General features: G+C 60.0%; 1 protein-coding gene across 23 annotated transcripts in view; it reads right to left on the bottom strand.

Annotated features, from left to right (window-relative positions):
• The window catches only part of TSC2 (TSC complex subunit 2), a 30,888-nt gene extending 10,336 nt beyond the window's left edge, over window positions 1-20,552 (bottom strand). For 11 of the 23 annotated variants that reach the window (XM_015460254.3, XM_059881492.1, XM_024985434.2 and 8 more), the window contains exons 1-23: window positions 20,464-20,552; window positions 18,362-18,448; window positions 16,475-16,585; window positions 15,685-15,829; window positions 14,740-14,857; window positions 14,321-14,369; window positions 13,776-13,901; window positions 13,380-13,453; window positions 12,244-12,370; window positions 11,366-11,509; window positions 10,445-10,582; window positions 9,817-9,920; window positions 9,360-9,441; window positions 8,176-8,331; window positions 7,607-7,723; window positions 5,195-5,317; window positions 4,440-4,546; window positions 4,107-4,257; window positions 3,291-3,413; window positions 2,699-2,833; window positions 1,309-1,498; window positions 444-537; window positions 140-242 (exon numbers count right to left, since the gene is read on the bottom strand). In XM_015460254.3, the coding sequence (XP_015315740.1) occupies window positions 140-242; window positions 444-537; window positions 1,309-1,498; window positions 2,699-2,833; window positions 3,291-3,413; window positions 4,107-4,257; window positions 4,440-4,546; window positions 5,195-5,317; window positions 7,607-7,723; window positions 8,176-8,331; window positions 9,360-9,441; window positions 9,817-9,920; window positions 10,445-10,582; window positions 11,366-11,509; window positions 12,244-12,370; window positions 13,380-13,453; window positions 13,776-13,901; window positions 14,321-14,369; window positions 14,740-14,837 (2,241 nt within the window). In that variant the 5' untranslated portion in view covers window positions 14,838-14,857; window positions 15,685-15,829; window positions 16,475-16,585; window positions 18,362-18,448; window positions 20,464-20,552. Of the gene's footprint in view, window positions 1-139; window positions 243-443; window positions 538-1,308; window positions 1,499-2,698; window positions 2,834-3,290; window positions 3,414-4,106; window positions 4,258-4,439; window positions 4,547-5,194; window positions 5,318-7,606; window positions 7,724-8,175; window positions 8,332-9,359; window positions 9,442-9,816; window positions 9,921-10,444; window positions 10,583-11,365; window positions 11,510-12,243; window positions 12,371-13,379; window positions 13,454-13,775; window positions 13,902-14,320; window positions 14,370-14,739; window positions 14,858-15,684; window positions 15,830-16,474; window positions 16,586-17,937; window positions 17,990-18,361; window positions 18,449-18,857; window positions 19,376-19,765; window positions 20,412-20,463 lie in introns of those variants that run through there. The other 12 variants (XM_010819198.4, XM_059881494.1, XM_015460251.3 and 9 more) reach the window with 4 other exon arrangements.
• Between the last annotated feature and the right edge of the window lie 63 nt (window positions 20,553-20,615).

The raw sequence follows: 20,615 nt of genomic DNA, 5'->3' as shown, positions 1-20,615 counted from the left end.
CTGAGCCACCCAGGCACCCTGGGGTGAGCCACAGGCCCAGGACATGGGCAGCCACGAGTTGTGCCCCAGAGGTGCCCGCCTCCTCTCCCACTGGTCACCCTGCTCCAGCCGTAGACGGCCAACAGCCTCACCGGCTCACCTTGGTGATGTAAGGAACAAAGTCCTTCCGGAAGGGCAGGCGGCACCTGATGAACCACATGGCTATGACGTGATGGGCCAGGCACACGATGTACTGATTGAACCTGCCGAGAAGAAACGGAGGTGCTGGGCCCGGGGAGGGATCCAGGGAAACGTGCCAGGAGGGAGGGCAGCAGGTCAGAGGCGCCAAGACCAAGCAGGCCTTCTCTGCCCAGAGGCCTGGCCTCCGGTGAGCAGAGGCCTCCAGCTGGCCTGGGCCACACCGAGGAGGAGGAGGCCTGCAGGGACGTATGGCCAGCACTTACTTGGAGGGGTTGGTATACGGCAGGGAGATGGCAAACACACTGGCATACTGCTCTGCTGCGAAGTTCCTGTAGAGGTGAGGCAGTCTGGCCAGAGCTGCAACAAGGAGAGCCAGTGAGGGGCCCGACGGCTGGGCACACGTGTCCACGGCCATGACAGGGCTGGGAACCAGCGTCCTGTGCTGTGTGTCTAAAGCCAGCCTTGCTACTCTGACCCGAGGGCAGCAAAGGAGCGAAGGCGGCAGCCGCCCGAGCGTGACCTTGGGCCTTGGCTCCCACGGCTGCAAACGACAGTGCCCTGGCTCCGTGCAGACTCGCTTCATGACCTGTGAGCTACACATGCTTTCCATCTTTACAAACCGTTGCAAACAGAATGAATACGCAGTCACGCTGGCCCCAGGTGGCCTTTTACAGAAGCAAAGCCCTGCCTGGTTCCTGTTGTCCACATGCCCAAGGCCTGCTGAGGGCCAGATACCCAGGGACACTGGGAAGGAAGGGGCGAGCCAGGCACCCCCAGCTCCTGGACACCCTAGCCTGAGAGGTGAGACGTCCTCCAAGCTGCGGCTGTGCTGAGGGGACAAAGGGAAGGCTGAGAGCTGGGCAAGCACAGGGCCCAGGGCCAGCCAACGGGCGGCTTCTGGCCACTGACCCTGAGAGGCCAGGAAGGAAAGCCCTCAAGCATGGTGGGTGGGGGGGGTGCAAAGGCCCTGAAGCAGCAGAGGGGCCCATGGGGCACAGCACACCTACCTGCAGCAAGGGGAGGTGAGAGTCGGCAAAGGTTATTTCAGGCAAGGCGCAGCCCCAGACTCGAGAGCCCACCCCACTGACACCCATCCCAGCACACACGGGCGCAGCCACAGACACGTACTGGACAGGAACTCGAGGAGCGGGATGGCCATGCTGGCCGTGGCCGAGATGTGTGTGAGCTTCACAACCAGGACGGGCAGTGCCTTGAGGATGACGTCGGGCATCTCCACGCTGCACACGGCCAGGGCCACCACACACTGGCTGGCACAGCGGTAGATGAGGCCTTGCTCCAGGCAGTACACCATCTCCCGCTGTGGACAGCATGATGACTCGCACCAGGCCCACCACAGGCTGGCCCGCGCCCATGCCCCATCCAGAGAGCCCCTCTGGGGAGCCAGGGCCCGGTCTCTCCGCCTCCACCCCAGAGGGGAAAGCCAAGGGCCTTATCCCAGGTCTCAGGACCCCCAAGCGGCAGCACCACCAGCAGCTGAGCCCCCCAAGCCCAGTGGACAGCGAGGCCTCCCTGACACTTCCCCACGTGCCCCCAGCCCACTCCAGAGCCAGGACACGCTGGGCTCAACTCCCTGGCTCTCGAATCCCCAGCTGTCTGACACAGCGAGGCGGCTGGCCCACATCCACCCTGGCCAAGTCCCCGGGAGACAAGTGCTGGCTCAGGCCACAGCCTCGGGGCAAACCACCTGGGCCCTGGGTGCTTCTGAGACCTCCTGCAGCCAGCGCCCCCACCCGCAGTAACACTCTGGGCCTCATGCGTCCTTGGGGAACCTTCAGCCCAGTGTGGCCAGCTACCCCAGGAGTGCAGCCATGAAAACCAGGCTGGGCCACACAGGAGGAGCTGAGGCTCACGTTCCCCAGGAGTGCGAGTGTGCAGTGAGCCCCAAGCAGCGCTGACCAGGAGCGTGGGCTCAGGGCCCACACAGTCCTCGTTCAGCGGCTCGCCTTGCCCTGACCATCCAAACACTTCTGCTCCCTACTCAATAAGGGCAGGGTGACAAAGACAAGTGTTGGGAGCTTAAAGCATGAGATAATGGCTCCTTGCAGGCCTTGTACCCAGCAGTGTGGACCTGAGGAGACAGGCTTTACCATGCGTGCTTGTTGCTCTTGATGACAGACGTGGAAGCAGAGAAGTGGGGGCCCTTGGCCTGGCCACCCTGCCTCTCCACACACGCCCAGGTTAGTCAAGAGGCTGAGCACCTACCCTAAAGCTGGAGCAAGGGCAAGCCAGGCAATGCTCCTTAAAAAGAAAACGGGGCTGCGTTGGGAGGCCACATTGGAGCACTGCATAAGCCCACACCCGGAGAGAACTCGGGAGCACCAGGGAGTCCAAACATCCGTGGTTCTAGGCTGCGTCAGTCCATGCCTGCAGTGGCCCCAGAGGGAAACAAAGCCAGCTACCCTCGCCCTGGCCCAGCACCAGGTTATAAGGAAGACACTGGGCCACTCTGGCTGAGGTCAGCATCCTGGAGACCAACTGTCCCTCTCCTGCCCGGTACCTGTCTAGTTTTGTCCAAGTAGTTATGGTAAGAGATCAGGGCTGTCAGCACGGGAACCACAGCGAGATGCAGGTCGGTTCTGGAGAAGCCTTCTGGAGTGCCTCGGAGCCGCTCCAGGGTCTTGGGACCTGAAAGCTAATAGCCACAGCCCAGATATGAAGCTCTGTCGGCAGAGAGGTCAGGCCAGGTGGCCGGGGACCCAGGCAGGCCCCTGAGAATGGAAGCCCAGCGGGAGGATGGGCCAAAGGCCTGGGACCCTCCTACTGCCCTTTCTAACCAGCAGTCTGCTTTCTCAGAGCAGCAGGAGGACACCTGTGGACCCGCTAGGGAGATAGGAGACAGGATGCCCGTATCACAGAGCTCCTTGCAGGAGCGGGGAGGAGTCAGGACCCCGTCCGGGCCTGCGAGCTCAGCCCTTCACTGAGGCCCCTGATCCCCCACCGGCGAGCAGGGATGGGACTATGGGGTCCTGGAGGCCCCTCCTGCGCTCCAGCCAGGGATGAGTCTGAGGCAAACTTGTCTGTGCTACATGTGGCCCCGCCCACCTCCCAGGCTCAGTGGGCCAGGAGGAGGGCCAAAGTGGAAGGCGCACCATGGAGCAGAGGGCGGCGGACAGCTGGTCGACACTGCATGGGGAGGTGAAGATGAGGACCTTATAGCGCAGCGACTCGGGCAGTTTGCTGAGCACCAGCTTCAGCACCTTCCAGTCGGTCTCCTGCAGCAACGGGAGACAGGTCTCAGGGCTGAGCTCCATCTGGGCGGCAACAGGGCTTGGACCTGCTCTCCTGCATGACCTGGTCCTCTGTCCCTGCAGCTCGCACTTGGAGGGTCAGTCCTGGACCGTGGCCACTGCCTCCAGACGCCAGGTGGGCGGGAGGCCCAGCTACACCTCCAGGGCAGGCAACTTACCCACCCCACCACCAGGCCGGCTCCCTCCTGCTGCTGCAATCTCCCGCTTTCCAAGACTGCCCTCACCCGCCCCCTCACACCCCACGACACAAAATGCCCCCAGCCCTCAGCACCGCCGGCTAGTCAGAGCCTCCCTGGAGGCACGCCCCACTAGTCAGAGCCCCCTGGAGGCACGCCCCACTAGTCAGAGCCCCCCTGGAGGCACGCCCCACTAGTCAGAGCCCCCTGGAGGCACGCCCCACCCCACAATCCAGCTGCTTGTCCACACCCTTCACTCTTGTACCACCACCACTCCCAGAGGCAGAAGGTCTCCTGGGCTCCACACCAGCTTCCAGCTTCTACTCACTGCCCATGGCAGGCGCTCAGCACCCCACTATGGAACCACTGAGGGCCCTCAGACGTGAGCACCCCCCACAGTCACCACAGGGAAGGGGCTGAGTGCCCGGGGCACCCAGAAAGCTCGGTCTGACCCAGTGCCACTGGGAGCCCAGCCCCTTACCTGCTTCAGACACTGCAGCAGAACACGGAAGAGCAGGGAGTAGGGCAGGGACCCAAGGCGCACGGCAGGGCCCGCAGGCGCAGGGCCAGGGGGCCCGGCGGGCGGGGACAGGGGGCACCCGGCCTTCTTCTCGGAGCTCCTCTCTGTCTCCCTGTGGGAGCGAGCAGGAGATGCGCTGAGGCCAGAGCTCCCTCTCCAGCAGGCTAAGGATGGACACAGGCCCCGAGCTGCAACCGGGGCTGCCCACCAAGCCCTATGGAGCTGTCCCCTGCCCCAGGGCCGCCCCAGGGTGAGAGCAGCCAGCCGCCACCCCGCCCCGGGCCCTGGACGTACAGGCAGTCACAGACGCAGTAGGGGCTGAACCTCACAAGCCCGTCTTTGCTGGGCAGGCCCAGGCGGTGCAGTGAGTCGGCCCGCAGCTGCAGCAGGAAGTCGAAGGCCTGCGGAGAGCGGGCGGCGCGGTCCGACAGAGCAGGACACGGCCGCCCAGCCACGCAGGCTCTCAGCAGGGGTGGCCACCCCAACGGCAAACTCGCCCCAATGTCACAGCACCCGTGGCCTCCCCACGGTGCTGGTGATCCCCACAAGAGCTGGGCAACATCGGTCTCTCACCCGGGGCAGTGGGGCAGGGAGCAGATGCCTGGCACCTGGCCAGGCAACAACACATGGCCTGCGGTACTGACAGCAGAGCTCTGCTCAGGACACCCTCGCCCCCAAACACAGAGAGACATCCCCTCAGGCAGACGCTCCATGAGGGACAGGGCTTCCATCCCAACGACCTCTGCTCACGCTGCCACCAGCTCCCCAGGCAGAAGCTCAAGCCAGGGTGCCCTGCCCTGCCCTCCACCGCCAGGCTCTGGGGCACCAGGACCCCCTGGAAGTCAGGGCAATTCCCGCTCTCCACCCCCATCTCAGAACCCCATGTGACTGAGAGGCACACAGACCACAGGGCAAGGAAGCAGCAGCCTCGGCTGGTGCAGAGGAGGGACCGTCTGCTGCAGACCCCCCGGGGCCCCGCCACCCCTCCAGCCAGCGGTCACTGTGTTCGCCGAGCCGGCTGCAGCTGCTGGGCGCCCCAGGGCACACACCTGCAGACGGATGCTGCTGGCGATGGGCAGGGTGTAGCTGTGCCTGTAGTGGAGCTGAATGTGGCTGACCAGCGTCTCGTACACGCGTGTGGCATGGCTGGCAGGCAGGGCATACAGCTTAGTCTGCAGAGAGAATGCCGGTCACGGCGAGGGCAGGAGGCTGAGATGCAACCGGGGAGCCAGCACCGTGGTGTCCGGGGGAGTAGCCCAGCAGGCACTGAGGTAACTGGCCACATCTACCGCCCTTTAAAACGGACAAACCCTGCGAGCCACCAATGCCCCTCCGGGATTTCCTTCCACAGGTACTGCCTCTCATGCCCCCCTTGGTGAAGGCGAAACACCAGAGATAGTCACGTGTCTGTGTTGTCAGAGGGAATCAGATAAGAAATCGGCGAAACTGCCTGACGGCACAGCCACGTGCGGGAGGACCCACGTGCGCTGACAGCACCTTCTCAACACCATGAGGCAAAGCGGGAGAAACTGGGGGTGGGGGGTCACCCCACACGGCAGGAGGTATGTGTGCCCCGTACGAGCCCATGAAGGGGGCTGTCCCCTCGCAATGGGGCAGTCATCCCCGCCCCCTCCACAAGGTCAAGGAAATCTCCCTGAAAGGTGAGGCCTGGGGGGTTGGGCAGGCAGATGGCGCTCAGGGCTGCCAGCAGCCTGGTTTGGGGGAAGGGGTCAGGGGTTACGGGGTGGGGCTGCAGTCCCCTCTGTGGTACTCTAAGCCTTGGAGGAGACTTAAAACATGTATCACTGTACACACACACACGCACACGCACACGCACACGCACACGCACGCACGCTTGACAGCCCCAGGTCTCCAGGCTGGATTTCCAAATGAGAGCAAGACCGTCTCTCCCTCCTTCCCGCAGTAGGGTTCTGGTCCATCCAGACCACAGGGCTCTCCACGACCCCTCAAGTCAGGACACAGGGAGCATGAGGCTCCTGCCGACAAGACGCCCAGGAAGTGCCGTTCAGTATTTGTATCAAATATATTTTAATTTTAAACTTCCACGCCAGATAATAAAATTCCACCACGTGTAAACTTTACAGGAACTGTTCTACCATCAACGTTTTACAAAGTAGTTGATGAACCAACTAACTCAAACATTTCATTTTACACAATACAGATCCTGGCAAGTGACCTTAAGTAGCACCACACTGCTTTGCCGGTCAGCGATGCACGGGTGGCGGCCAGCAGAAGCGTCTATCACTACCCTGCTGGGGTGTGAAGGGACGGCCACGGTACCAGCTACCCCAGGGATGCCTGCAACACACGAGGACAGCCACTACCCTGGAGAGCGGGCAAGAGCCGCTGAGGACGTGTGCAAGTGGGCTAATGGACGGGGGACCTGTACCCAGAGAATGTGAAGACCTTGACAACTCAAGAAAGACCACCCAGCTTAACAATGGGCAAAGGGCCTGAACAGACATTTCCCCAAAGAAGACACACACACAACCAACCAGCATGTGGAAAGGTGCTCAGTGTCATTAGTCACTAAGAAAATGCACCTCAAAACCACAATGAGACTTCACTTCCTACCCATGAGAACGGTGACAATCAAAAACAAACAGAAAATCAGGAGTGTGCATGAGGGTGTGGCAAAGACGGAGCCCTCATCCACTGCTGCTCTGAACGTAAATGGGAGCCGACCCTAAAGAAAACAGCCTGGCAGCTTCTCAGACGACTGACTGCCCAGAGTTACTGGCTGACTCAGCAAGTCCACTCCTAGGAGAAATGAAACATGCATCCACACAAAAACTCATATGAGTGTTCACTGTAGCCAAAAGTGGAAATGACCCAAGCGACCACCAACTGATGAACAGATACCCACACAACGACCGTTACTCAGCAAGACAAAGGACAAAGTACTGACACACGCCCTAACACGGGAGAAACGTGAGAGACATTATGCTCAGTGAAACACGCCAGACAGAACAGGTCGCATGTTGTGTGACTCTGTGTCTATGCGATGCCCAGAGTAAGCAAATTCACGGAGAAAGAAAGCGTGTCAGGGACCGCTAAGGGCTGGGGTGCTGAGGGGAGAATGAGGAGGGCCCGCTGATGGGTGTGGAGCTGTTTTGGGGTGACTGTAACGACAGCTGCACAACTCTATGAACATAACAAAAACCACTGAACCACACACTCTAATGGATGAGCTGTACGGTACATGCATTACCTCTTGATAAAGCTCCTTTAAAGAAAGCCACACAACCGCGGGGCCAGACAGACGGCAGCCCTCCCCGTCTCCCTGGCCGCGGGGACAGCTGAGGCAGTTCTGCACTGACTCGGGGCCTCGTCCACCCCGCCGTGAGGACTCTGACCTGGCCCCACGGCACCGAGGAGGCAGGACCACCCCCGGGAGTGCACAGGTCCCCAGGGAGCAGCACCCTTGAGGCAGAGCCCACCTGAAGGATGACCAGGAGCCCCAGGACCGCAGTCTTCACATCCTCCAAGGAGGCCGAGTACGCGGCCACATCCCTCTCCTCCAGCTCGGGGGGCGGAGAGAGGGAACGGGCGATCACCTGCAGAGAGAAGACCTCCGCTAAACCCCAGCTCTGGGCTCCCTCAGGCAACAACCATCACCTCCGAAGTTCTCAACCAGCGACTACTTTCTCCTCTATTTCTCAGAAAGAAAGGCGCCATCCACCCCGCCAAGGCACAGATCAGAATCTGCAATGCATTTTAAAACTAAAACAAAATGGTGCTGGTTGTGCAGAAGAGCAATGGACCCAAGCCCGCCCCAGCCAGCCCTTCCTAAAGCCACAGAGACATGTCCCGGGACCCCAGGCAGCAGGGCAGCAGCAAGCGCAGCCAGGCCTCCCAACCCCAGGAGGGAACCGGTCTCGGGGAGACTCAGGCAGTCACTCTGCAAAGAACAGACAGCGGGTCTAGGGAACGCTGCTGCCTGCCGGGCTCCACCACTGAGTGGGGTCCCAATGGTTGCCTGAGCCCCCCAGGTTCGCGCGGCTCTCACCTTCTCAACAATGTCCAGCAGGCTGTTGAAGTGGTGGGTGTGGCAGCCTTCGGCCAGATCTACCAGCAGCTGAGTGGCCAGCTTCCGGACCTGGTGGTCTCTATCCTCAGGGATGTGGGAGAGCTGCGAGATGACCACTGAGTTGATAAGCTCCTCCTGCAGCAAGCACAGGAGCAGCCAGGTGATCCTCTGGCCATGGCCAAGACACACCAACACGTCATCCAAACTTGGGACAACCCATGGCAGCGGTGTGCAAGAGCCGGAGGGCCCCTACCAGGGCGCTGAGCACAGCCCCTCAGCTCAGGACAATGGCAGGTACACAGTGGCCCAGCGTGGGCAGAGCCCGCGGGTGCAGGCTCAGACGTGAACACGGCAGTGACCACGTCTCCGCTCCCTCAGTGTCACGATTCAGAAGGCCCCCACGCGGAGGGCCCTCTGCGTGTGCACTGATATCACAGAGCCCACTGTCATGGGGCTATAGGAGGCGCTAGAAGCAGGTACAAGGCACTACAGGAGCGCAGAATAAGACAAGGCGACCCCAACACAAGGGACCCGGGAGCCCAGAGGGCTTCCTGAAAGAGGCAGTGCTGAGCCAGACTCTGCAGAGTGAATTCCAGCAGAGATGCAGAGAAAGGGGAGGCTGAGAGGGCAGGCGGGGCCGACAGGTCCCAGGAGCAGCATGCGCTGCAGCGAGGCCACCGTGAGGAAGGTGCTGGAAGAAGGGACACACCCAGCGCCTGAGCACCTCTCCTGGAGAAGGCAGCCCGGCGGGCGGGGCTGTGGCTGTTCTGGAAAGAAGGGCAGGTTCTGACCCCAAACCTAGAGGATAGACCGGAAGGGAAGCAACAGAGAGAACCAGCAGAGAGGCAGACAGGGCCTGGCCCCACCCTGGCAGCTGGTGACCCACCCAGAGTCCAGAGGGCGAGCGTGATCACAAAATGAAAAGAAAACGTCCCCACACAAGTCCGTTTTCCTGAAGGCAGGGGCTGTGCCCTCCTGGCCTCTTAGCCACAGGCCTGGGAGTGACGAAGGGAGGGAGAGGTCAACGAGGAAACAAAGCCTGCCACTGAGGGGCCCCAGCAAGGGCCACAGGCTGCTTCTGAGGCCAGCAGTGCCCTGCACGGCCCGCGGAGGTCACCCCGCCCCTGCCGCCCCAGGGCTCCCGCGGCGGCCCCGACACGCACCTCGTAGAACTGCCTGTTGATGAGCAGCACGAAGGACAGGACGTCCAGCACCTTGATGCGCACGGCACTGCGTGACTCGTTCCTGGGGGCGGGGCACACTGCTGGGGCTGGGCAGCTGCACCGGCCGCCGCCTCCCCCTGCACCAGCCTCAAGTCCGAGGGTTTCCCTCTGGGCACCCCACACCCACCCGCCTCCGCGGCAGGCAAGACTGAGGCCAGATTCTTGCGACATGGACCCAGAGCAGCAACATGCAGACCCAGAACGGGCGAAAGGCAGAGCACCTGGCCCTCAGAGACAGCCTCTTTCCAGACAACCACCCCGCAGGAAGAACAAGCACAGCAGCCTCAGGGGCCTGTCTGTCTGTCCTACTGGAAGACAAACCCTCTCCCGCGCAGTGAGAACCGTCACAGTCAAGATCCAGAGAGGAAGGCGCTAACTGTCCCGGTTGTGCGCCCACCTGAAAAACCTCTCCATCAGCAGCTGCAGGTTGTGGATCCAGCCGTCCTTCGCTGGATGGATGGACTGAGCCCTGTAGGTTATTAAGTTTAAAAGGGATGACTCCTGTTGAGAGAAGATAGACCTGGGGTTAAGGAGCCGCTCGGCCCTCCCCGAGATTTTCTCATAAACCCAACCCCATTTTGCTGGCCCGGGAGAACGGCCACTCCAGGACACAGGGAGGGAGCATATACGATAGAGGCTCTGCTGGCCTCAGTGAGGACTCACTGAAAACCCACATGAAAGTCTTGCATCAGGCTAGCCTCTCTGGTGCCAGGATGGCCTACGGCTTGGGGAGCAGACACACCAAGCGCAGAACTGCCAGGCGTCTCCCTCCACGCAGGTGAGCAGAGATGGAGTCGGGCTGTGCGGAGCGCCCAGCCCCGCACGCCTCCAGCCTACTGGAGACATCCGCAGGCCTCCAGCCTACTACAGACATCACTGCTGGGGCACAAACCCCAGGGAACAGGAGCCTGCCCGGGCCTTTACTTCAAACTCAAGGAGAACCTCCCCCAGACCCACACAGATCCCCCGCCAACCACCTGACCTAAACCCCAGCCCCACCGTGGTGAGGAAAGAGGTGGTCTTACAGGCCTCTGGTCCGCACACCTCTCCACGAGTTCAAAGTATCTCTCCTGGGAGCCGTGAAACTCGTTCTGGTCACACAGCTCCTCCACTGTGCTCAGCAGATCGTGCACGATGGCGCTCAGCTCTGGGCTGTCCAGGCTCTGCAACACGAGGACCCTGGCACTCAGGAAGGAGCCCAGCTCCCTGCCAGGACTCAGTATTGGAGTCCTCAGCTCAAGGCAGCTGGGTCCAGACTCCAGCCCTCCAGCCGGGCGGGGGGCATGACTGCCCCATGCTGGATGTGCCAGGCCCTGTGACGCTCCTGCCAACTGGGAACGGCAGGTGCCACGGAGCGCTGGCGCTGCCTGCACAGTGGGCTGCCCCCAGGCTCTCGCACCTTCTGGGGGCCCCATGGTGTGGTCTTCCAGCCCATCTCTCCAAGATTAAGCACTGTCTGAACAGTCAGTACCCATCCCTGAGGGATGGGAGCCCGGGCCCTGCTGAGTTCTGTCCTTCCTCCCATGGGTCTGGCTGCCTGCCCAGTGGTCCAGGCCCGAGCCTGCGCTGCGTGTGGCCGCCTCTCCTCACAGCCCCTGCTCGAGCACATCCTCCTTCCTGCTACAGGCAATGCCTTACTCCAAACTTCCACCAAAGTGGCAGGCAGGAACTGTCTTCACGGTCCACTTGCGGCCGTGGAGGTGACCTGGCAGGTTACTCTGTCCATCCTGACTGACATGGCCCCCCACCCCCTGCTCACCTACAACACAGTCCTGCTCCAGCTGACGGAGCATGTTTGGGAAAAACAGCCATCTTCAGTGGACCACAAGCCGACAGCCCTGAAAACCATCAGGGGACACGGCACAGCGCACTCTGAGGGAGGGCCCTCCCGGCCAACCAGTCTACAGTCCTGGTCCTCTCCGTGCCAGCCTTCCTGCCCACCTCACCTGGAGCTGCTGGAGCAGGCGCTCGATGATGTTCAGCAGGATGTCCCAGGTCACGGCCTGGAGCTCCCTCCTGTACTTCTTGATGAGTCTGGTTATGGAGAGGACAATCTCGTAGGACACCACCTCATTCGGACAGGTCATGGCCTGGAACACAGGGCACGTGGCAGTCAGCTCCTGCTAGCTCTCGCAAAGGAAGCCCGGGCACGCAGCCCTCCCTCGGAACCTAGCCTGAGACCCTTGCTTCCACACGTATCACGGGCCACAGAAACAGCATCTCAGGAGCCCGGAAGTATGTGTTCTACGCTGGCTCCAAAGGGCCTGATGGAGCCAGACCGTTCACTTCAAATTCTGGGCCCCAACTCACTGGCCTCATGAAACGCAAGCCCTGCACAGAGAGCATGCCCTCCCCACCCAGGACGACCCTGATCAGGACACGGTGCAAGCCTGGACAAGACCCAGTGCCTCCATTCGTCTGGTAAGCTGAGAAGAGTGCGATCACCCCAGCCCACCAGGATGCCGTGACAACTATGTGAAAACACGAAGTGCTGCAGGTTTCACCAGGCACTGTGGAGACACGAGCTACCATCTCTGGCCTCATTCTAGAACGAGAGAGAAGCTGCCACTGGACCGAGGGAACTGTCAAAAGCAAGCATGCAGCTATCCCCAAGGGAATCTTGAGCAGTCCTGATGCTAATTGGCAGAAGATGAAATTCATAAATTGTAACATCTGCTTGCGAATGAACCCTTCAAAGGTCCCACATCTCATCCCTACATGCAAAGCCCCGTCCCTGCAGCAGACTCCAGTCTGATGGGCCCAGCCCAGCTAAGGGGAGCCCCGCCACGCTCGCCAGCTTACCATGGTGCAGAAACTAAGTTACCTCATAAAACGATGGCAACACAGATGTTGGGGAGTTCTTGAGAGAATAGAGCCGGTGGGCACCCCAGAGAGCCATGCCAACAAAGAACACGGCTCCTCTCAGCAGTGGTGCGTCCTCCATGTAGGCTCTGAAAGCATCCCGGGAAGACAGGATGTGAACTGAGGGCAGCCCGGCGTCTGCCAGGCTCCAGCAGCTTCTCCAGAGGTCCCTACGCTTCTGAGGTGGCAGCCGAGCACGGCAAGGGGCTGTGCAGGGGCCCGGGGCAGCACAACCACGTGGTCTGTTCTCACGTGTGCTCAACAGTCATCACGCTGACTGGCTGAGGAGCCACGCAAGCTGCCAGGACACAAAGGCCCTCAGCCTCGTGGTGCTGACAGCCTCGGAGACACAGGTGTGAAGCAAATCATCGCGTAAACTAACGCTGGGGACCCCCTCAGGTTACAGCTGAAGAGAAGCCGCGGGACAGGAGAGCAGACTGCTCGGGCCATCAGGGAATCCAGGCACAACACTGAGATGTCGAGGACACTCAGAGAAACTCAACCCAGGCAGAAGGACATTCCAGCAAGGCGAACAGTAGCGCAAGGCCCAGGGTGGGAGCAGAAAGGCAAGGTGGAGGAACGAGAGGCTCACAGGCTGAGTGCACTAGGAGCCACTGTGGCTTCGGACAGAGAAGGACACTATCAGATCTGTGTGGCTGCGTGTGGAGGACTGGACTTGGGAGGCCAAGAGTGGATGCAGGAAAGCAGTGAGCGGGTGAGAGCTGGGGGGGGGGGGGGGGTGGGGGCCAGGGAGTGGACCGATGAGCCAGCTTGGGGCAGAAGTGACGGGCCCCGCGATGGTTCAGCTGCGGGAGGTGAGGCAGGCCTGGGGACGCGGCCCCGCTGGAGGAGGTCCACATGTGGAGGGAGGTCGGGAGCTCAGGCTGAATGTCCTGACTTCACCAGCAGGAGGAAGACAGGAGCAGAAGATGTGTGCCCCTGCTCAGGGCCCCCTTATGGAGCAGCCCTCCCACCAGCCCAGGAGGCTCCCGTCAGCCTGTGCTGGGCCAGAGCCCACACGGGGAGCCTCCCCTGGGGCCCCATGGCCGCCGAGCTGCCCGCACCCTCGCCCACAGGGCCCGGGCGGCCCGCACTCGCCTGTCTTCCATGATGCGGCACATGTGGTAGATGGCGCTGTGGCCCAGGTGGGTGCCCAGGAGGTTGCGCATCAGCTGGGAAGTAACACGCTGCCGTCGGACAGGCAGACACGAGCCCCAGGCCTCACACGGCCACGCCCTGCAGCCCTCCACGCCCAGCTGCTCTCCACCATCTCCTCCCAGACATGGGTACCCAAGTTTGCCCTCAAAATGCCACCAAACCCTGGCCTCCACTCAGCCACTGGGAAAGTGCACTGCCTTCCCTCAGCACACCACTGTCTGGGCGCTCCAGGAGTCAGAGGCCATTCACTGCACACCAGAGGGTCCTTGTCCTGTCCTCAGGCTGACTCATCACCTCCCCTGGGAAGCCCCTGTGGGACGGCAGGGGAGACCCTACCTTCCAGCAAGGTTCACAGAGCTCCTTGACGTTGATGGTGCGGCAGAGAGTGACGATGAATAGGGGGAGGCTCTCGGCTGGCAGACAGTTGTAGCAGACCACAGCATCCAGCACCTGCAGAGACACCTGGGGGGCGGAGAGAGGGTCAGGCCGGCCTGCCTCCTGCCTGCAGGGATGGGACATCTCCACCGGTTCCCACTGATGCCGCTTTGATCAGTGATGATTGCCTTCCCTCTGCCATAGTGGCCCTCCTGGGACCCTCAGAGTCAGTGTGCGTCTGGGAGGCCCTGCTCCATCCTGGTCACAGCGGGTCATTCCGTCATAAATCATGACCCCAGAACAGATATCACCCAACCGCCCTTCCTTAGAGGAGAATCCTGAGGCTCATAGAGGCCAAGCAGCATGCCTGAGGCCACCCAGCTGGTGAGCAGCAGCACAGGGCTTGACCCCAGGGCCCAGGGTCTCAGTTGCAACACCACCTGGCCTGCCCAGGAGGGTGGAAGGGACTGTCCCTGGGGGGAGGGGGCCTTAGGGGGGTTACTGACCTCTATGTCCACGGAGGACACGGTCTGGACACACAGCAGGCAGACCATGCTGGGGAAGAAGCACAAGACAGCTGAGAGGACACTGCCCTGAAGGTGGGTGGCTCCACTACTTCCTCAACAAAGTCAGTTAAAAAGGTGCTTGACCTCCCTCAGGGCTCCCACCACCCAACCACTGCTCGGGAGCGGGTGTGCAGCACCATGCCTCCGCCTGCAGGCTGCAGTGTTCTCAACACAGCAAGTAACGGTGAACCAGTCACCAGACATCACACACGTCACAAACAGCATGCGGAAAATGGCTCTGGCCATTCCCAATATCTCATTTAATGGTTTCAACAGCTTTATTCACCCTGCAGAGCTGAACTGCGGACATGAGACAGTGAGACTGTGATCAGGCCAATGTGACTGAAAGGCTTTCTTACTGGACCATGGATGCGATGTACTCATCAAGGTAACAGCTGTTGAATTTGACTAAGTTCACGAGCACCAGGAGGAATTCGGAGGACAGGCCAACGTCCATCCACTGCAGGACAAAGTCCGCTGCGGAGAAGAGAGCAACGTCCATACAACTCACTCCCTTCCCAGGAAATTGTGTCCCCCTCCCATTCACTGCTGGAAACCACATCAATGGTCCCCATGGAATGACAGGCAGGCCACCAGGGTGCTGATGGAGGCTGAGCTGGAGCCCCGGCAGGCCAGCGAGTCACAGGAGCTCACCAGCACGCAGGTGCATGCAGGGTCTGGGCTGGGGAAGGGACAGCCTTTGTGCATCTGATGCTCACAGCCCTGACCCCTGATGCTTGGGGTGCAAACGGGGGGTAAGAGTCTAGGAAGGCCTCCCCCGATAAGAGACACAAGCAATACTCAGTTTCTAGCCACTCTTGGCAAGACCCAGCCTGAGGCCTGGGTTGACAGCATGCTCTCCAACAACAAAACTCAGACCAGGTGTCCCGGGTCCCTCCCGCCTGACTGAGTGACTTCATGTCTGACAGACTTCGTGTCTGACTGAACTGCCGCCCCGAGTCCTTGCGAGCCCCCATCTCCTCCCCCTCCCCGGCCCAAAAAAAAAAAAAACCTCAGACCACCTCCTGCCCGCCCAAAAGACATGTCCAGGCCCTAGTCCCCAGGGGTTCAGAGCCAGCAGGTCTGGAGCGAAGCCCAGAACTCTGCATTTTTAACAAGCTCCCCAGGAGCTCTGGGAAGCTGAAGAAGGCTGCACACAGGTAAGCAGAACTGGGTGCTTCAGCGCCCTCTTCAGGCCACCCTTGTGAACTGCAGCTCTCCCTCTGGACCCCGAGGCCTTGGGTATCCCAGATTAAATCTGATCACCAAGGCCAGAGAAACCTCACACCCAACCTGGCACCCACCCAGCTCTTCTTCCAAGTAGGTGATGTGTCTCCCATTGTCTGTGAGGGCCTTGAAAACTTCCAGTCTCTCGTGGAGGTCTTCATTAGAGGGATAATCCTTGATGACCTTGAAGAAGAGGGCCCTGAGAACGCCCAGGCGGTCCCCCTGAAGATAAAACCATGGGGTCAACAGTCAGGATCCCCTGGCTTTCCCGGGCAGCTGTGATAAGTCCTAGAAGTGCTGCGGCCCCAAGACTCCCAGCCCTGGGGCCCTGTCTCCCTCCCCTAGGAAGCGGCTGTGAGGGACCAGCTGGGGAGGGGATCAGGCGCACTGGCCATCAGCTGACCTGTGTGTGGAGCACCTACTAGGCGCCCAGGTCTGGACACAGGGGCGGGCTCTCAGCAGGGGTCGATTCAGCCCCACCCTCGAGAGGTGCTCACGGAATGACAGCAACGGCCTAGCCAAGCTGAGGTGGGGGCTTCTCAGAGCAGGGGGCTGTGAAGGTGTGGAGGAAACCAGCCACAAGGAGAGGGAACCTCCCAGGCAGGAATGGCCTGGGTGTTCCAGCAGGGCTGGACCCGGGTAAGAAGGGTGGGGAGGTCAGTGGGACCAAGACAGCAACGGCGAACTCATGGCACTACACCCCAGAAAAAGGAGGGACAAGCACCCTCAACGGACAGGAGAGGTGGCGGTGGCGTGTGCGGGTCACAGAGATAGGAGAGGGTGACACCATGTGTCCACACGAGCGGTGCAGCTCCAGGGCCCTGGGCACCGGCCAACCTGTGCGGGGTGCCACCGGGCCACCCTTACCTGCCCCTGCACGATGGCCTTCAGCAGAGCCAGCACCGCATGCCGGGCCTCGGGTGGCCGCTCTGGCTGCAGCAGGTCCGAGACGGCCTTCCAGAGTGCTTCCACCGCGTGCTGCCCAGCAGAGAGGGGATGGCGATCGGCGTGCTGGCCCCTCAGCTCAGGGGTCAGTCTCAGGGGACAGTCTCATGGGCAAAAGACAGAGCAGAACAACGTGCTCTTCTGACTTAAATTCGCTTCTCTAAAGCCCTCATCTATACGTCACAGCCCACAGCGAGCATGAGCCTGACCAGGGGAACGGCTCCCAAGCTCCTTCAAACCCTAGCTGGTCCTTTAACCCTCACCAGGCCATAGGCTGAGGTCAGGGAGGAGGGCAGGTGGGCCAGGGGGCTGTCCTGGCGGCCCCCGGAGATCAGCAGGGAGTTCCCAGAGCTTGCTCAGCCTCTCTGGGCAGTCACCAGAAGATGCTCAGAACCAGCAGTGGCAGAGCGATCCCCAGGCCTGTGGACTGACCCAGGAGCCCTGCGCTCTGGCTCCCCCTTGTGTGAACAAGCCAGCTTCGGGCTACTTAGCACCCTACCCCAACTCTGCCTCTGCCAAGTGCTCTGTGCAGGTTCTGGAATCTGCCTTCTAAGTCCACCCAGCCCACGAGGGAACTGAGCCCTTTCCCCAGAGCTCTTCGAATCAGCCTCTCACATCACTTTCCTTTCCCCACTTCAGCCAAGGTTCCCAGACCACTCACCCTTTCCTGCGCTCACTCGTCTTAAGTGGGGGGCTAAAATGTCTTTTAGATGCAGTCTGACCAACACTCTAACCGACTCCAGACACCCCAGAACCTCCCCTCCTCTCTCCCATTCCCTGTACTCCTCCCGATGCAACCTGAGCCCCCAGATTACCCAGGCCTCTGAGGCCAAGCCGCGCATTCACTAGATGGCACCCTGGCCATGGCTCCCCTTTCTGCACTCACACCAACAGCTCTGAGAACCCTGATGCCTGTCCTCACATTTATCCCTGGTGAAGTGCAGCCTGCACGTTTCAGATGATCTGCAGAGGACACAGGGGTCACTCTCCCCCAGGCAGATCTGAACCCATCAGGTATGAGACCCACATCTAGTCCTATGTCATTTGCGCAAAAGCGGGGTGGCAAGGTGAGGGCACAGCCCTTGAGGAACTCTAACGGCAGCACCCCCCTCTGTCCACAGGACGCGGGAAAGAGCCTGGAAGTGTCTATCAGAAATAAACATGCCTACATCTGTGAGGCTGCCTAATACCACCCAAACGTCTCTCTCCAAAAGACAGAGACTGGCATGCCTGGACTTGTTCTACATCAAGGTATACTCTCTACTGAACAAAACAGACATTCCTCTATTGTCCTTTCCTGCAAGTTTGTAATTTGAGAGGACAGTGAGTGTGCATTTCTGTAAGCCACCTCAAAACCTCTCCTGGATCTGCTAAAAGAGCCTCACCTCTTGCTCCGCATCTCCACACGTAACTGGCCTCTCAACGTTGTGCTCAGGACACTTCCAGAAGCTTCCCTATCACTAAGTGAAAGAAGTCTCTCAGTCGTGTCCAACTCTTTGCGACCCCATGGACTATACAGTCCATGGAATTCTCCAGGCCAGAATACTGGAGTGGGTAGCCTTTCCCTTCTCCAGCAGATCTTCCCAACCCAGAGATTGAACCCAGGTGTCCTGCATGGCAGGAGGATTTTTTACCAGCTGAGCCACCAGGGAAGCTCTCCCCATCACTAAGACAAGACTAAATTTCTCAAACGGTGTGCGACAGTTCCTTAGCGACGTCAGCTGTCAGCCCTGCTCCTAGAAAAAGCCAAATCAGGCTCTAGCACAGCTCACATGAATCTGTCCAGTCACCCACCCGAGACACACCTACCTCTTCGAATTTCTTCGTTCTGGCAACCTCACAGATCTGCCCTATCACCCGGATGCGATTATTGAGGCCACATTCAACACTCAGCTCCTGGAAAGAGAATGAAGGAAAGGGGGTCCTGGCTCAGGCACCAGGTCTCCTTACCTGTGAATCACAGGGCACTCTAAGAACTGCCCTGTCTTACCAACACTGGAAACCTACAGCAGACCTCTTGAAACCAGGAATCACCAGTTGACCACTCCTACCTTAAGGGAGCGAAAACTTTTTTTTTTCATAGCTACACTTTTTTTCACTTAAAAAAACTCACATATGAAACTCACCATCGTAATGACTTTAAAGTTTATAATTCAGCTTTTAGTATATTCAGAACGTGCAACCAGGTCCACTAATTCCAGAACATTTTCATCACTTCAAAAGGAAGCTTCACTCCCCAACCCCTCCTCACCCACCCCAAGCCCTGGCAAAGGCTAATCGACTCTGTCTCTATGGGTTTGCTTACTCTAGACACTGCATATATACGGAATCATATATTAATGTGAGCCTTTGTGATTGGCTTCTTTCGCTTAGAATGTTTTCAAAGTTCATCCATGCTTTTGCATGTTATCAGTGCTTCATTCCTTTTTTTTTTTTTTGGCAAATAACAGTCTCTCCATCTTATGGATGTATCCATCATATTTTGCTGACACCTTCACCAACTGATGAGCATGTGGTTGTTTCTGGACTGCTGCTAAGTTGCTTCAGTCGTGTCCGACTCTGTGCGACCCCATAGATGGCAGCCCACCAAGCTCCCCCGTCCCTGGGATTCTCCAGGCAAGAACACTGGAGTGGGTTGCCATTTCCTTCTGCAATGCATGAAAGTGAAAAGTGAAAGTGAAGTCGCTCAGTCGTGTCTGACTCTCAGCGACCCCGTGGACCGCAGCCCACCAGGCTCCTCCGTCCATGGGATTTTCTAGGCAAGAGTACTGGAGTCGGGTGGGGGTGCCATTCATTGCCTTCTCCATGTTTCTGGACAGGAAACTTTAAAAGCACAAAAATTCAACATTATTTATGGGCAAAGCACTGAGTAGGCATGTGCTGGGAGATTCCAACACACGCAAAAGGGTGAAGACTTACTTCTCCCAAGAACTCTCAAATTATCAGTTACACCTGGGCATAATCCTAACCACCTGAGGAGACCGTGGTGTTCTGGTCACATCTAGTGAAATAGATTTTCTTAACATCAACATCTGAATACTAACTCCAGTGTGCTGGACCAAGTCCCCAAGATCCTGACTTCCTGAATCTCCTGAGGAAAACCATCACCACCACGGTGCTGGGGAAAGCAGCCCCACAGAACGGGGTGACAGGTCAAACTCAGCCTTCCCTGCACCTCCCATTCAGTAGAGAAGACCCAGGCAGCTCACTCACTCTCAGGATTTCCGCGGTGATGATAAACTCAGTCTGTTTGCCCTCTGCAGACCTGGGATTTGGCCGTGGAGTCCCCAGTCCCAAAAGAATCTTGAACTTCTCCTTCAAGCCTGAATCTTTGCTTGCTGGCTTAGCCATGCTGGGCAAGGACGCACCAGAGGACTCCTCTGTGCCGAGAATCAGGCAGAGACCTCAGGGACGGCTCTGCCCGCCCGCGAACCCTAGGTTCCCGGTGGGCACGACCTTTCTTCCTCCCACAGCCCCGGGGAGACCTCAACCACAGCCAGGCGGTCCCGGCCAGAAATAAACCCGTGAAGGGCCCGGCCGTCCACCCGCGCCTCCTGACTCAGTGCGTGCGGTGAGGGAGGGGCCCCGGGGGCGGCCGCCGCGGGGTCCAGGGAGCCCCGACGTCTGCCGTCTCTCTTCGCCCCGTGTCGGGGAGGACTGTCGGGGGGACGCCAGGAGCAGGAACCACCCCCCCGCACCCGCCTTGGACTTAAAGCCAAGGAATGCTTGGGGCTCCAGGGTCAGCCTGAGGTGGGCGCGCCCGACGGCCGGGCGCGACACCGCGGGGTCCGCCCCCGCCGCCTCAGCGCGGAGCAGGCCAGGAGGGGCAAGCGTCCCCCGCAGCCCAGTCGGGGCTGGCCACCCTGCGGGCCGAGCCGGCGCCAGCGGCCCGGACGCCGCGAGCCACTCACCACTCGCCCCGCCCGCCGCGCGTAGGGCTGTCCCGGGGCGGAGAACCCAGCACACCCCCGGCCCCAGGCCACCGCCGGAAGCGCGACCCGAACTTCCGGCCGTGGGAGGGCGCCGAGGGCCGCCGCAGCGCTTGCTGGGAGACGTAGTCCTG

The sequence above is a fragment of the Bos taurus genome, chromosome 25, assembly GCF_002263795.3.
Source record: "Bos taurus isolate L1 Dominette 01449 registration number 42190680 breed Hereford chromosome 25, ARS-UCD2.0, whole genome shotgun sequence".
Lineage (NCBI taxonomy): Eukaryota > Metazoa > Chordata > Mammalia > Artiodactyla > Bovidae > Bos > Bos taurus.
The sequence above is the reverse complement of the archived record's forward strand: the minus strand, read 5'-3'. Positions and strand labels throughout refer to the sequence as shown.